This window comes from Rhinatrema bivittatum, chromosome 6, assembly GCF_901001135.1.
Source record: "Rhinatrema bivittatum chromosome 6, aRhiBiv1.1, whole genome shotgun sequence".
NCBI lineage: Eukaryota > Metazoa > Chordata > Amphibia > Gymnophiona > Rhinatrematidae > Rhinatrema > Rhinatrema bivittatum.
In genome coordinates this window covers 273,511,035-273,528,051 of record NC_042620.1, presented here as the reverse complement: position 1 = coordinate 273,528,051, position 17,017 = coordinate 273,511,035, and the positions used below count along the sequence as shown (strand labels likewise).

The 17,017-nt window shown below is 45.3% G+C and overlaps 1 protein-coding gene across 1 annotated transcript in view; it reads right to left on the bottom strand.

Annotated features, from left to right (window-relative positions):
* Nucleotides 1-17,017, bottom strand: part of MED12 (mediator complex subunit 12) — a 573,790-nt gene that overhangs the window by 323,609 nt on the left and 233,164 nt on the right. Inside the window, exons 17-19 of the mRNA XM_029607961.1 lie at nt 16,095-16,213; nt 15,843-15,986; nt 14,233-14,396 (exon numbers count right to left, since the gene is read on the bottom strand). Of these exons, the coding sequence (XP_029463821.1) occupies nt 14,233-14,396; nt 15,843-15,986; nt 16,095-16,213 (427 nt within the window). The remainder of the gene's footprint in view (nt 1-14,232; nt 14,397-15,842; nt 15,987-16,094; nt 16,214-17,017) is intronic.

Below are 17,017 nucleotides of genomic sequence, written 5' to 3'. Positions count from 1 at the left end.
GGATCGTGGCAATAATTAATATTGCTCCACGAGCCTTGCCGGAAGAGGAAGAGCATGGCATGAGCAAGCCTGCCTGAAGACCATACCTGGGACGTCTCCGAGCAGTGAAGTTGGTATGAGAGCTGTCACAAAAGCGAGAGAAAGAGAGAACATGGCTCTACATATATCTACCATTATAAGAGGGGCACTTTCAACTCAGAGTGGGTTGGGCGGGGGGCAGTGTTACATTGGTCTGCCTAAGGGTGCTACACACCCTTGCTAGTGGGAAAAATGAAAATATTGAATTGAACTGAAATGCAGAATGATAATTTGCAAAACATATTGTGTTATTTTGACAAACAAATGTGCAGAATTTAGAAAAATTGGTTCTTACCTCATAATTTTCGTTCCTGTAGTACCATGGATCAGTCCAGACTCCTGGGTTTTGCCTTCCCTCCAGCAGACGGAGACAGAGAAGTTTTGACAGACTCTGCTCTATATCCTAAGGTGCCACCTACAGTCTGTCAGTATTTCTCTGTCTCCAGCAGATGGCGAAGGTGCAAAACCTACAGTCTGTTCTGATTAACTAGTGTAAAAAAAAAAAAAAAAAAGTGAGGGGCTGACCTGCTTGTGAGGCGGCAAGGAAGGATTTCCAACCCGGCTGACTTTTCCCTGCAAAGAGTCTAACAAAAGCTGACCCCGGAGCTGAGGAGAAGGGGCGTGATGTCATATCCACCCTGCACCCGGACACTGCCTATAAGATCAGGCTTACAGCGATGCGCAACCGATGTCAAAGGGGCGCACGGCTTTGCGTGTGTTAAGCTGACCGGGAAGGAAATTGATACTTCTTCTAATATCTGGATCCTCACAGAGATCAGCCCCTCACAGGGAGAATAAATATGGACAATTTGAAGGGAAGGGTAAGCAGAATTCTCTAAGACCGTTTGTATAATTAATTATTACCTTGAATTTCAATGCCGCATACGAAAAGAAAGGGGAAAATTCGTGAGGGAACCTCGACCCCACGTTTATCTACCCCTGGGCAGACGACGATTAGAGAATTCTATCCCGCGGTGGGGGTTTCTCCAGGAGGGTCGGCTGGGATGATGGAACAGGAGCAGTTACCTGAACCCCTCGACGAGACATCTTTGAGCCCTGGAGCTCCAGAGACTCCCTCCCCTCCAGCCCATTGTAGAACAGTAGGTTCTGCAGAGTCCTCGGGTACGATGTTGTCCCAGAGGGAGGAAGCGATCGAGGAAGGACCTTCTGTTAAGATACCGGGGCAATCTCAAGGCGACAGAGTTTTGTCTGCCTTGAAGGAAATAAATATCGGGATTTTGAGTGGATCAGGCAGTTCGCTGCAACTGTCCACGGAAGGGAGAGATCAGACTGATTTGGGCAGAATGGAAAATACGTTTCAGAAGTTGCCAGTAAATATACAGGAGATTACATTGCAAAAAAAAACAGATATGGTGACTTTGGATGTGTTGTGGAATGCTGTATCAGTGATTGAGAAAGCTATAATATCTTTGACCCAAGCGTTTCAAAGCTTCCAGGATCAATCTATAGTTGTTAATCCAGTGGTGTTAGCTAATTCCAATAAGATACAGGAATTAGATAATCAGATTTCACAGATGAAAGGAATACAGGCTGGCCTAATTCAGGGGGAACGGAAGACAGATAAACAAATTTAGAATCTGGAAAACAATCTCAGATATAACAATCTGAGATTGATGAATTTTCCTAAGTGTAAAATTATTTCACCCAAGGAACAATTAAATAATTACTTGCGGGAGGTTGTGTCTTTCTCCTCTACTATTTTACCTACAATTTCAAAAATATATTTTCTTCCAGAATTAAGAGAGGAGATAGGAATGTGGATGGAGAATTATCTGGGAAAAACCCAGAGACATTATCTCCCTTAGAAGATTTATCTGGGTTTTTAGAAACTTCTCAGGAAGAGCAGATTGAGAGGAGGGGAATACTACTAGTAACATTTAGTATACCAGCTGAAAGAGATAATGTCCTAAGAAGTTTCTTTAGAAATAGGATTAAATTGTACCTGGGTGAAAGGATATGGATGTACCCAGATATTATTAAATCAACCCAAATCCGTAGGAAGAAAATTTTGAATTTATGTCCTAGAGCCCGCTCTTTAGGCGCGCAAATTTTCATAAAATTTTCCTGTAAATGTATCTTAACAATTGAAAATACAAGGTATATTTTCATGGAGCCAGAGCAGTTGGAGTTATTTCTGAAATCAAAAGAGGAATTAGCCCAAACTAGCTGAATACTCGGGTATTTAAATAAGTATTATCCCCTCCACCCTTTATTTTCTTTAATATTATTTAAAAGGAAAGATATATTTTTATTGCTCCTATGTTTTTCTCCATTTTGTTCTAATTTCATAGTATATACAGGGTGAGATTGTTGTATTTTTACTCTCTAATATGCTATACCTGAATTGTAAGGTGTGTAATCCTTATTTTGTATTGGTCAAAAATTAATAAAGAGATAATTAGAAAAAAAAGTGATAGAAGGTTCAGGTTTGTTTTCTTTTAAAGTTGGGAAAAAAAAAAAAACCAGGAGGAAACGAGCCACATCCGGATGCACTACTAATGCCACTCCTTGAATGGTATCTTGCAAACAACCGAGAGCTGCTACCTGCACCTTGAGAGAACTACACGACAAACCCTGCAGGAAACACAAAATATCCGATACCGACACCGGGGATGGAACTACGCCCTGTTCAACGCACCAAGCTTCAAACACGTTCCATACCCGGACATAGGCCAAGGAAGTGGAGGGCTTGCGTGACCTTAGAAGAGTCACTGCCACCGTTTCCGAATATCCCTTGCTCTTCAAACGCCGCCTCTCAAAAGCCATGCCGCTAGACAGAAGCGATCCGCCTCTTCCAAACAGACGTGACTTTGATGAAGAAGCGCTGGGAAATCCCGCAGACGCAGAGGTTCCGCCACAGCTAGGTTGCACAGACCCACGAACCATGGACGTCTCGGCCACTCCGGAGCCACAAGGATGACTTCTGCCAGGTGATGTTCTATTCGCCGAAGCATCTTTCCGACCAGAGGCCATGGAGGAAAGACGTACAACACGTTCGTCGGCCAGGGAAGGACTAGAGCATCCATGCCTTTGGCTCCTGTCTCCCTCGCCGACTGAAGAAACACGGAGCCTTGGCATTCTTGAACGTCACCATCAAATCCATGCTGGGCATACCCCACATGTCACATATGAGCTGAAAGGCCTCATCCGCCAACTCCCATTCCACAGGACAGGATCGAGACGGTTCCGTCTTAGAAAGCCTACCTGCTCATTGTCGACACTGGCTATTTGAGATGCCGCAATGCTGACCAGGTGCTGTTCCACCCAACATATCAACTGCTGAGTTTCTACCGCCACTGGTCGGCTTTTGGTCCCTTCTTGGCGATTTATATATGCCACCGTGGTCGCATTGTTGGATGCACCCTGACTTCCCCTGGATGAGTGGAAGGAAAGCTTGTAACACCAAATACACCGCTCTGGTCGCCAGACGATTGATCGACCACCGAGATTCCACCTGAGACCATTGACCTTGGACAGATTTCTCCAGACAAACCTCTCCCCAGCCGGAGAGGCTGGCATCTGTAGTGACCACTGTCCACTCGGGCATTACCAACGATACTCCGCGTGCTAAGTTGTCTGAGAGGAGCCACCAATCTAGACTGGACCGTGCAGACTCCCGTAAGAGGAAGGGGCAGATGAAATTGATCTGAGATCGGATTCCACCAGGAAAGCAATGCTGATAGTAAGGGCTGCATATGAGCAAATGCCCACGGCACCAACTCCAGAGTGGAAGTCATTGATCCTAGGACCCTCAAGTAATCCCACACTCTGGGAGAGTGTTTGGTCAATAGGTCTCGCACCTGACCCTGTAACTTGCAAATATGATCCGTGGTAAGGAACACTCTCCCCTGTTGTGTGTCGAACAGCACTCCCAGAAATTCCAGGGATTGGGAGGGAACCAGGCGACTCTTGGCAAGGTTGATCACCCAACCGAGTGACCTCAATAGTTGCAGCATCCTGTGGATCGCTGACAGGCAAAGCGTTTCCGATTTAGCTCAAATTAACAAGTCGTCCAGGGACGGATGTACCAACAATCCTTCTCTCCGAAGCTGCGCTGCCACTACCACCATTACCTTTGGTGAAGGTCCTGGGAGCGGTGGTTAGCCCGAAAGGTAATGCTAAAAACTGGTAATGCCGTCCCAGAATGAAGAACCGCAGAAACTTCTGGTGGATGTCCCAGATGCTGAAATGTAAGTAAGCCTCCATTAAGTCCAGAGACGCCAGAAATTCCCCGTTGCACTGAGGCAATGACTGACCTCAGAGTCTCCATGCAGAACCGAGGAACCCAAAGACATCTGTTGACTCTTTTTAAATCCAGGATGGGCCGGAAGGTCCCCTCCTTCTTGGGGACTATGAAGTAGATGGAATAGCGGCCTCTCCTTTGTTCTGCAGACGGGACAGGCGTTAATGGTGCCCAGCTCGAGAAGGCGCTGTAACATTTCATGTACCACCTTTCGTTTTTCCTCATAAGCGCATGGGGGAGACCAGGAACCTGTCCTGAGGGTGACGTACAAAATCTATCACGTAACCTCGCCTTAGGACCCACTGGTCCGACGTTAACTTGGTCCATGCCTCGTAAAAGAGCGATAGCCTGCCCCCCACCTTCGGAACTGAAGAATTGACCTGCCTCATTTCATTGCGAGGATTTGACCCCAGGGGCAGCCTGGGCATTACCGGACCTACCGAACCGATGACCTCCAAAGGACCGAGACCATGTCTGCTGTCTGTTTGAACTCTGGCGCAAGGAAGGACCCGAAGAGCGTGATGGGCGAAATCTCTTATTTCCACGAAAACGAGACTGCGGAAAAAAGGATCCTCTCGACCTGGGTTGATCCTCTGGCAATCTATGTACCTTATTCTCGCCCAGGGACTGAATCATGTCCTCCAAGTCCTTTCCAAAAAGCAACTTGCCCTTAAAGGGCAACGAGCCGAGCTGAGCTTTTGATGCGATGTCCGCAGCCCAATTCCTTAACCACAGAAGTCTGCAGGCAGAAATGGCTGACACCATGGACCTGGCCGAAGTTCGTAACAAATTGAAAAGCGCGTCTACACTACACGCCAGTCTTATTCTAGACGACTGGCCTGGAGTGCCTCTTCTTCTGAAAAACCTTCGTTGGCCTGTAGTTGCTGCACCTAGCGAAGGCCCGCACATAAAGAAAAACTGCTGCACATGGCAGCCCGGACCCCAAGAGCCGACACTTCGAATATCTTTTTAAGCTGAAGTTCCAACTTCCAGTCCTGCAGGTCTTTGAGGACAGTCACTCCCGTCACCGGGATGGTGGTCTTTTTGGTGACCGCCGACACAGCCGCATCCACCTTGGGAATTCAGAGTAACTCTAAAGCTTCCTCAGGCAGAGGATATAGCTTATCCATAGCTTTACTCACCTTCAAGCCCAGGTCTGGGGTGCCCCATTCCTTAAACAGTAAATTTGTAGCCGAAAAATGAAAAGGAAAAGAGGCAGTGGGGCCCCTCAGGCCCAACAAACTGGATCCATAGCCCCCAGCTTAGCTTCTTCTGGCTGAACCTCCAGACCTAACTCCCCCAGAATCGCAGGAATGGTCCCAGTTCTTCTTTTCTAAAAAGACAGACCACTTTTGGGGGTCGTCCCTTTCCACCACCTGGGAACCTTGGCCAGACTCCTGACGCTGGTCCGCATCGCCATCCACCCTCATCGGGGGTTTGGACTGTGGGTACTGGTCCTCCTGCGTCGAGGAGTCAGAGTCTGTATTAGCCACTAGTGGTCTTACAGGGCATTTAACCTTTACGGGTGTGAAGCCCCCCTTCGCCCTCTCAGAGCTTACTTTAAACCTGGACCTCTTCCTATTAGCTTTGCGAGGATCTAGTGAAGAGATCTTCTCCTCAGCCTGCTTCTCTCCTGATTTCCTGGCTTTAAAAGCCTTATGAAGAAGCAGGACAAACTCAGATGAAAACGAGGAGGAGGAGTCTGAAGTCCCCTCAGGGCTATCCACAGACTGTGGAGAGTCTGGACCTGCCGGGCCACCCCTCGGGGCCATCTGTTGAGGTGAGAGGGAAGGTGGTAACATCCCCTCCCCCATCGCGGCTCTCCTGGCTTCCCTGTAGCTGCTCAAAATGGCCTCCGTTCCCGAGCTCAGTGGGAATGGATCAGCTGTAGCCGAGCTAGGTGCAGGAAGCCCCGAAAAAAACACTGTGCGCACCGAGCCGCCCCTCCCGAACTAAAATGGATTTTTTTTGCGCAGAATTTCCCCAGGAGTAAAATTATATATGTGAATTATAAAACCTTTTGAAAACTAAAACAGTTAGTCATGATACACCCAAACAAAAAGAATCATCTCTTTCATAAAATGCAAATAATCCTACTCTTCCCTCAAGGTATAGGGTAAAGCTTTCCAAGCTGCTGGACCTGCAAAAGAAAAAGCTCAGTGCCTGTTGTCCTGCAATTTACAATCTCATATAGAAGGAACATCACATTGATTTTGGCCTAAAGATCAAAGCTAATGCCTTGGATTATATTGAGTCAGCTACTTATAACAAGATGAATTATCACTATAAAGAGACTTTTGAATAATAGCAAGTACTTTACAATAAGTTCTTTGCTGCACTGAAAGCCATGTAAACTCCTTAAGTTTTAGAGAAATGCTCTCACAAAATCTAGTGCCAATATTGATCCAGGCAGCTATTTTCCCTGTGCCAATTGTAAAACACAAAAACATTATTTTAGGCTTACCCTATATACAAAGCATTATAATAATCCAAATTGGTTTATACCACACACTTTGCATCCACAGAAATTCTAGCCCCCTCCCAACAATGGACTTAGAACATTGACCCTTACATCTCACAATCAAAAAATATATGTTCATATTCTGCTGTCACCTCAGTAGCAGCAACACTAACTTGCTTCTACTGTCAGATACTTTGTGAAGTAACACAAAATCCTGGAAAAAAGAGACACTCCGCATCTATAAAGCAAAACTTATCATTCCATAAGAGCACTAACTCCAAGGACTCAAACAGCAAACTCAGCACCGTAAATATTACATCAGGCTCTAGCACACCAATGCTACACCTATTGAAAAAACAAAACAAACCAGATTGCTGCAGATCCCTACACACTAGCTGAATCCCTCACCTTGGTCATATATTCAGAACATGGACAAACCTTCATATAATACAGAAATATGCAAAACCTGAAACAGATACCCAAGAAGCCAGACTGTGTGAGCAGTGCAATACTGGAGAAAGAGAAACAGAATTGCACTTCCTCCTATACTTTGCAAGATACAAAAACAAAAGAGATGAACATTTCCCAAAGCGGACTTGTTCCAAGTTCTACAAACTGAAAATAAAATCTTTTCTTTTCTATCTTGGTTGTCTGGGCATTTCTAGTCTAATTAAGTTGTTCTGGTCTCTCTTTTCCATTTTCCTGGTGTCAATTGTTTCCTAAGTTCTTTTCCATGATTTCCGAGCCATTTCTCCTCCTGTCTTTCTTCCTTCCTCTCTATAGCAGTCTCTGAAATTGATCTTTCCTTTTCCTCTGTTTCTCTCTTCTCCACCTCTCTATCCACTAATAGCTAGATTTTGCTGCACATTCTCTCCTTTTCATCCTCTAGTCTGCAGTATCCCTCTTTTTACCTCTTACCTAAATACCAGCTTTCCATCTCCCATTCCCATCCTCTGCCTCATTTCTCAGCCTCCTATTGCCCTTCTGTCGGTCACCCACTCTATGGTCCTTCATTTTCACCCTTCTTACTTATCCTCTCCCCAACACTTATCTATGCATTTGATTTATTCACTAATCCCATCTAATTTACTGTAACTCATCCCCTTTCTTATTTCTCTTACGCCCTACCTAGCTTCCCATCCCCCCCTCTTTCACTTCCTTCCCAGTTCCATGCCCACACTCTCTTACCTCTTTCAGAAACCTGTTTCTTTAAATTGCCTCTCAACTCCTTCCCTTCAGGTCCTTCACACTAGATTACTGGCTTTTCTCCTCATACACACCCACAAGAGAACTCCAGTTCTCCCAAATGGCTCATCTTTCCTCTCCTCCTCTGGCTTCTGTCATAGTGTCCTGTACAAAACTTCATGTTTTAAGCTGTTATAAATCAAAAATTTGGAACAAGGTACCACTACCCCTACAGCTTGAGCCATGTTACCTCACTTTCAGGAAAAAACCTAAAGCATGACTTTTCAGCCAGGTCTTCCCTGCAGAGACCTCATTCCCACAATCTAACTACCTTAACTTCCAACAAAGATATACCACTGGGTCCCCAATGCTATTCTAGGTGTAAATTTGATCCCCATTGTAGGTGTTTTAATTGTAATTGTCTGATTTAAATTTGTTGTAATTCATCTTAAGGTTATTCTTGGTAAAAGGCGGAATATAAAATGTCAATAATACAGGTGAAATTACTACTTACCTGATAATTTCCTTTCCTCTAGAACAGTCAGTCCAGTCTATTACCAATGAATTAATTACACTAACCAGCAGATGGAGATAGATCAAAAACTCGCTGTCACCTTTCATATACCTCCGTGCTGACATCAGTCTGCCAGTAAATTCTGCAAAAGTTAACTGCGAACACTTTAAAAACAGAAACAATTCTCCTTAGTTTTCTTAATTCAACTTTTTTTTTTTTTTTTTAACTTTCAGAAGAACAAGGAAGCGAAGGAAACAAAAAAAAAAAAACAGAAGCAGCAGTAAACATGGTGGAAAAGGAAAACAATACCCTCCATTCTCACCAAGAACTTAGGTTCTGACCAACATGACATTTATATGCCTTTCCTGGACGACCTGCCATCATAGAAATAGAAAGCAGCATTGGGAGGGAACATGGACTGGCCTGACTGTTCTAGAGGAAAGAAAGTTATTAGGGAAGTAGAAATTTCACCTTAAGATACCAACTGTAGTTCTGCCCACAAAGTAGCCTGTGCTTTTGAGGAATGCACCTAAATCTGCTTTGGTAAAGGCACATTAGCCTTCATATACTGTATGCAGCCATGACCACTTCCTTTATCCATCGTGCCACAGTCACTTTAGAGGCTGCTCTCTTTCCATATACCCGCCATACAAAACAAAGATGATCCAAATTCCAAAGCTTATTGGTCACCCTGAGTTAACTAAAAGATGTCTGTGCACATCCAAAGGACAAAGCAGTGCATATTCTGCCACATTCTCCTCCATGTCTATAGAAGGCAAGGGAAAAGACTGATTCATATGAAAGTTCAAAACCACTTAGGAAGAAAGGAAGGTACTGTGTGAAGCTGAACCTTATCCAGAGAAATTATTAGAAAAGGCTCCTAACAAGAGAACATCTACAATTCCGATACTTACCTCTCTGAACAGACAGCAACAAGGAAAACTATCTTCAAGGTGAGCAATCATAAGGGAAGGCTCTTAAGAGGGGAAAAATGTGCCCCCAACAAAAAAGAGAGGACCAGTTTAAGATCCGAGGGGATCCAAACTGGTAATGGAATGTGCTTGACTTCTTGCAAAAAACATCCCTCATCCGATGGGAAGACAGAAGCCTACCTTTCAACTAGCACTTACAACAAGAGAGAGCTGTGACCTGCACCTTCTAGGTATTTAAAGTCAACCTGCTGAATAGATTCCCCAGCACATACTGACACTCCAATCTTCAAAAATTAACCACACACGCACATAAATCAGAAGTTGAAAACTTCCTTGCTCTCAATATTATTGCTATCACCACCTGTAAATATCCCTTCCTCACCAAAAATGCCCTCTCAAAGACCATACTGTAAGAGAGAATCAATCTGGATCTTCATGAGACACTGGCCCCTGACAAAGTAAGCTCCCTAAAGACAGGAACTGAAAAGGACTGTAGCACAACAAACAAGACAGATCTGCAAACCAAGGCCTCAGAGGCCAATCCGGAGCCACCAGAACCACCAGCCTTGGTTGCCCTGCTGTTCCTTTGAATTACTCTGGCTATCATAGGCCAAGGAGGAAACACAAACAAGGTCTCCCCCTACAACCACTCCTGCATCAAGGCATCAGTGTCAGCTGACCATGAATCTCTCCTGCGACTGAAATAATGGCATATCTTTGCATTTGCTCTGGTCGCCATCAAATCTAGAAATGGTAATCCCCACCTGACTACAATGAGGTCAAATGCCACATCTGATAGACTCCATTCTTCCACATCCAATGTGTACCAACTTTACGTTTTCCGTGCCTACTATGTGGAATGCCACCAAGGCCAGAAGATACTTCTCCGCCTACAGAAGAAGTAGATCCATCTCCAAGGAGACCTGCGGACTCCAGGTTCCTCCCTGATAGTTTAAGAATGCTACCACAGTGGTGGTGTCAGACATCACTCTCACCGCCTTCCTGAGCAACCAAAGTGAGAATTCAAGGAGGGCTAAGTGAATTGCCTGAGCTTCCAGACCGCCTCCGATGGAGACCAAAGCCCCTGTATGCAGAGTTCCTGACAATGGGCTCCCCAGCCCATCAGACTCACATCTGTGGTCACTACCACCCAGACAGGGGGCACCAGATCCACTGCTCTGCCCAGCCACTACCGTAGGCCTGAAGATTGAGGTATCACAACCTGCCCCTATCCTGGGTGATAAGATCTTGTAAAGTCCCTAGTCTGATAGGTGTCCAGACGGACAACTCCTGATGGAGTGGAAACGAGACTTGACTCAGTCAAATGGGGGCTTATAAGGATCATAGTCCCTTTGTCCTCCTTGAGCTTCAACAAAGTCTTATCCATTAGTAGAGGTGAAGGATATGCATACAGGAGACCCTGGCCCCAGTGAAGGACAAAGGCATAGGAGGCTAGCTTGCCATGTGTCCTGTACCTGGAGCATAACTGAGGAGCCTTCTTGTTCCAAGGGGCCACAAACAGATCCACCTTGGAAGAGCCAGTTTAAACCATTCAGGGGGGTTTGAAGGAGCAACTCATATCATCTGCTATCCCATTCTATGTACTGACCAGATACATGACCCTTAGCACTATCCCATGGGAGAGGGCCCATGACCATATCTGAACTGCCTCTTGACACAGGAAGTAAGAGCCTATACCTCCCTGCTTAACACAGTACTTGCCACTGTGCTGCCTTGTCTGGATCAACACAATTTTGTTGGATAGCCGATCACTGAAAATCCACAGTGCATACCTGATCGCCTGGAGCTCCAGGAAGTTGATTTGACGGTTGTTCCCGGGTGGACCAAAAACCTTGGGTGCTGATTCCATCTACATGGGCTCCCCAACCCAGGGCAGGTTAGGATAATTTGAACCTGAGGAATTTGGAAGTATACACCCCACTCGAAATTGGAAATTTCCTGCCACCAGGACAAGAGTCCCAGAAGGATAAAGTGACTCGGATAAAGTCTCGCAGATCCCGAGTGGCCTGAATCCATTGGGACCTCAGGGTTCATTGGGCCATGCTGATATATGCTGGCTCTTTTGAATCTCTGCCGTGATGATCAAAGGTCATGGCCTGTTACCGCAACAGAAAGGCTTTGGCCTGAGCAATGTTTAGCAGGGCTCCGATGAAGTCCATTCAATGTGGCGGGCTGAGATGGGACTTGGGGTAGTTGATAAAGAACCCTAGCGAGTTCAACACCCAGATGGTCGAACACTTGAATCCTTCAGCCCATGCCCGAGGGGTGCTCTTGACCAGCTAATCATCCAGATAGGGGAAAACGTGATCTCCATCTGTGAAGGTGTGTTGTCACCATGGCCAGGCATTTTGTAAAGACCCATGGCAGAATGCGGTATTAGAAGTGTATTCACAACGCAAATTGGAGACACTTCCGGTGGCTGGGAAAGATCTCAATGGGAGTGTATGCATCTTTGCGATCGAGAGAGCATAGTCAATCTCATTTTTGCAGGAAAGGGATCAAGGTGCCCAGGGAAACCATCTTGAACTTTTCTCTTTTGAGGAACTTGTTCAAGGCCCTTAGGTGAACTGCCATGATTGTCAACAGAATGACGGTACACAAATACAAATAAATGAATCAAATAAATTAAATAAATAGGTCTAGGATGGGTCTGAGTCCCCCTGTTTTCTTTGGAATCAGGAAGTACCGGGAGTAAAATCACCACCCTTGCTGCCCTGGTGGAACTGGCTCAATCACTCTGGCCATTAAGATGGAGGAGAGCTCCGATATGAGCACTTCCTAATGTGCTACCATTCCCAAAATGGACTTGGAGGGCAATTTGGTGGGTACTCAATAGGTTTAATTAGTACCCTCTACAAATGATAGCGAGGACTCACTGGTCCAAGGTTATACTGGGACACTGGCTTGCATAGAAGCACAGCCTGCCCCCAACCAGGAGGTCTGTCATCACAGGTACAAGAGTTTTGGTTATGCTCTCGCCAACAGTCAAAATCACATCCCAGGAGTTGACTGAGATGCCATCTGGGGCTTCAGGGACCTCTGTTGCTTTGAGAGGCTATGAGGGGATTGCTGATAACAACAAAACCGAGATGGTGGAGGAAGTGTCGCCTCAGGCAGAAGAAACACTTCCTTGGGCCAGATTTCGAAGACCTCCTGGGTCCTAAGTGCCAGTAGAGAGTTGCTGGAGCATCATGAATTTGAGCCACAGCATCTTTCACTTTATCTCCATACTGTGCAGGGCATGTCAGCGAATCTTTCTTGCACCTTGATGGAGATCTGAGGTCCGCAGCAAGGCTGAGACACTTGATGCTGCCATGAAAACATTATAAGTCGAGCAGACCCCATGTTTTGAACATTCTAGGCCCCTGTGCACCAGCAATTGGAGGGTGTCCTGCTGCTGAGGCAGCTATTCACCCACCTTCTGCACATGCTTCAGGATGTCCCACTTGTACTGGCCCATAAAGAGCTGGTAGGCCGCTATGCAGGCAATGAGCATAGCTCCCTGTAATACCTTCCTTCCAAGCGTGTCTACAGTCTTTGGATCCTTCCCCAGGGGCCAAGGAATGGGTCCGGAGATGCTTGCCTTCTTGAGAGCAGATTCAACCACAACTGATTGGTGTGGCATCTGACGAATCCAGGAGCCTTTTAGATGAGATAGATCATGTCCGCCTTTTTATTAACAGGAGCCACCAAAAGGGAGTTCTCCCATATCCTCATCAGCAACTCCATAAGGATCTCATGCACTGGGACTGCCATGACCTCCTGAGGAGGCTCCATGTACTGGAGGATATCCAGCATTGTGTGTCCAGGTAGAGGACATCTATTATGGGGATCCGTGATAGTCCTCTCGCACTGAGGGCACCACTGGAACCCTGAGGACATGGTGTTGCAAAATAAAAGGAACACAATATTAAATTCTTGGCGGCAGCTGTCGATGGCTGGTTGGAACCGAGTGCACCACTGCCCCAGGGTATCTACTTGAAAGGAAACTTACTGAAACATTGAAAACTCTGAGGATCTAAGGAAGGGAGAACAGGGGGTCCGTCCCCACGTCAACTGTGCCATCCCGACATTCAATCAGGAAAAATTAGCAAAAAGCGCCAAAAACTTTAACAAGAGAGAGAGAGTCAGAGACTAAACAACTACAAAACACCTTGCTCCATAGGAAAAAAGAAAACAGACTGAAGGAACCCTGCGTGGCTATGTGTTATAATGCATGCTTGAGCATGCCCAGAGAGGTTCAGTCAAAGTTTTAGAAACTTTGACAAATTTTCCATGCTGGGCTCCATCAGATGATGTCACTCATGTAATGAGGACTTGTCCTTGGAAAAATATAGGTCCACAAAAAACAAAAATATATATATATATACCTAATGATACCTTTTTATTGAACTAACAATACATTCCCTAAGTAGTTTTCAAGAGCTAAAACTCTCAAGTCAGATTTCAAATATCAGTGTGAGCTTTCTATACACTGACACATAGGAGGGCCAGGGAGAGTAATACTTCAACAACTTGAGTTTGTTCTATGCTCATTTTCAAGATTCACCTTTCTTTTGTTGCCACTACCCCATTTCTTATGCAGTTCAGTTTCCTATGTATTTATAAAATTTATATTGCGCAATCTCTCAGCATTGCTGTCCAATGCAGAGTACACAACAATTATGATCACAATTTGTTGTAAAAACATAAAAAGGTAGAGACCCAAGTCCCAGAAGTCCCCGATCATAAACTGAGTATATGTAAGTAACAGAGGGAGCTATATCAGACATCTTACCCTTCAAAGACCTGGGCTGTCTGCTCCTGGTTGAGGATGAGGCATGCGTGATAATGTCGCAGCACTGCTACTACGCACAGACACAGGCTGGTGGTATAACTGCCAACCAAGCTGGAGGACTTCAGGAGCAACTCTGCTTCCACAACGCTCAGCTCATTAAGTAGCTGCAGCCAACAGAGAAAAGGAGTTAGGGAAGAGGAGAGGACCAGGAAAGAGCAGGGAGGAAAGAGAAGCAAGCAGGAAATAGATGGTGAGGAAGAGTGACAATAGGAAAAAGGATGAGGGGATTAAAGCAGAGAGGAAAGAAGGCAGGAAGGGATAAAAGAGTAGGGAAGAGATAACTGAAAGGAAAGAGGGCGAGCAGGAAGGAGATATGGGGATAAAAGAGGACAGGGAGAGGAGAGTGATGAGACGGCAGGAATGAGGAGGGGAGGAAGTGAGTAAAAATGTGCAGTGAGAGGAGAGAGGAAGAGAGCAGGAATGGTAGGAGAAAGCAGGTGGTGACAAGTGTTGTGGGGGAATAGAAAAAGCAAGGAGATTTAAGGGAGAGGCAGAGGCCAGAAAGAAAGCAAGAAATGCATGAGTAAAAAGCCCTGTGTATTGTCAGCACCATATTTCTCTACTGCACTGCCCATCTCCCCACACTGTGTCCAGTGCTCTCGCCCCTGTGCTAACAAGACCCATACTGTGTCTTATGCCTCTCCTCCCTGTTTCCAATGTAATGAAGCCACCCCATACAATGCTCTCTCTCCTCCATGCTGTTTCTCACATACTGCATATCTCCCCATCCAGTGCTCACTCTCTCTGCCTTTGCTGTTTTTCAAGCACTGTATTCCTCCCCATTCAGCATGCTCTCCCTATACTGTATCCCATACATTGTCTATGTCCCCATGCAGTACCCTTCTCTTGTGCTGTTTCTCATACACTGTATTCCTTCTCATGCAGTCATCCAATACCTCCCCAGTTCCCTCTATTCTTGTGCTGTTTCCCATGTACTGCATACCTCCATGAAGTTAGCAAGTAGCACATTTAAGACTAATCGGAGAAAATTCTTTTTCACTCAATGCACAATAAAGCTCTGGAATTTGTTGCCAGAGGATGTGGTTGGTGCAGTTAGTGCAGCTGGGTTCAAAAAAGGTTTGGATAAGTTCTTGGAGGAGAAGTCCATTAACAGCTATTAATCAAGTTTACTTAGGGAATAGCCACTGCTATTAATTGCATCAGTAGCATGGGATCTTCTTAGTGTTTGGATAATTGCCAGGTTCTTGTTGGAAACAGGATGCTGGGCTTGATGGACCCTTGGTCTGACCCAGCATGGCAATTTCTTATGTTCCGAATACAATGGCCTCTCTTCTTGTGCTGTTCCCACACACTATATTCTTCTCCGTGCAGCGCATCCCATACATTGCATACATCCCAATACAGTGCCCTCTCTTCTGTGCTGTTGCCCATGTACTGTATTTCTCCCCATGCAGTGCCCAATCCACTCTCTCTTCCCTGTTATTTCCTCTCCACATTCAAACCCCACAACCTCCCACACGCTCTGTACTTTCCCTCCAGGCCCTTTGAACCTGGAACTTTTCCCAGCATGATGTGCGTTTGTCCTGTACCTGAATTGCGAAGTCGATGAGGCCACTGATGTTCAGGGAATATTCCATCAGGTCGAAAATAAACTGAACATGCTGTACAAGAGGCAGATGATAAGACATGCCCAAGGCAAAGCTGGTAATCTGTTCCAGAACATTTCGAGATACCTAGGCAAAGATGGCGAGGAGTAACCAACAGCTCTGCTTCTCACGTTCTTCCAAAGCAGAGATTACCCCCCTTGCAGGTCACTGCCACAAGTAAGAAACAGCACCTACCTGAGAGGTGACTTGGTGCTGATCAAAATGAGAGAGATGCTGGAATTTAGCAAAGATATCTTCAGCTGTGGGAAATGCTTCTGGTTTGCTCCTCTTCCGCTTTTGCCCTTCATCTCCTCCTACAGAACACCAAGACAAAGAGATGAAAGTGCCATCTACAAAACTCAAAACCCAAAATTCTAAACACAAAATACTTCAGTCTACCGTTTGCTCTCAGCAGCTTCACAACATGTGTCCTGGAATAAGTGCCATAGGACAAGGGCAGAAAAACTCCCTCAGAGCTCAAACTGCAGCATGCTCAGGTTCCAGGCTGCTGTCTATTGGGAATGGAATGGCCTATAGGTAATGCGATCAGTTGTAAAGATGGAGGGAAGAATATCTATAGTGTCTGAATTGTAACTCGCCTTCAATTTGGATTTAGAAAATCTATCATCCAAATATACTGCTACAGAGGCCATCGGGTATTATTTTACACCAATCACTGCTACACAAAAGGAATTTGATGGAGTACCAAGTTAAAACCATATAGCAAGTTTAAACACAGAGGAGGACTCAAAACACATTTTGCTAACCTTCCTGTCCTGAGCTATTTTGCTTCTCTGCAGTCTGTCCTCTGCCTTTTTCTTTTACCATCTTTTCAATCTTTCTTTTTTATTATGAAACTCATGTCTATCTGTCTTTTTTTTTTTTTAACCGATTCTACTTTTTTTTCTCTGCTCTATGGTTTCTGCCATACCTCTTAGCTTTTCACAGCCTGCCTCCATTTTTCTCTCTTCATAGCCCTTCTATTCCCTTCAGATCAGAGTAAAACAATCTTTTTGGGCCTGACACTTTGTACATGTGCTGTCAAAGTAATGATTAAGTAGTACAAGAAAAGTTTTTACAAAGTACAGAATGGAAATAAAGGACAATTCCCAGGTTCT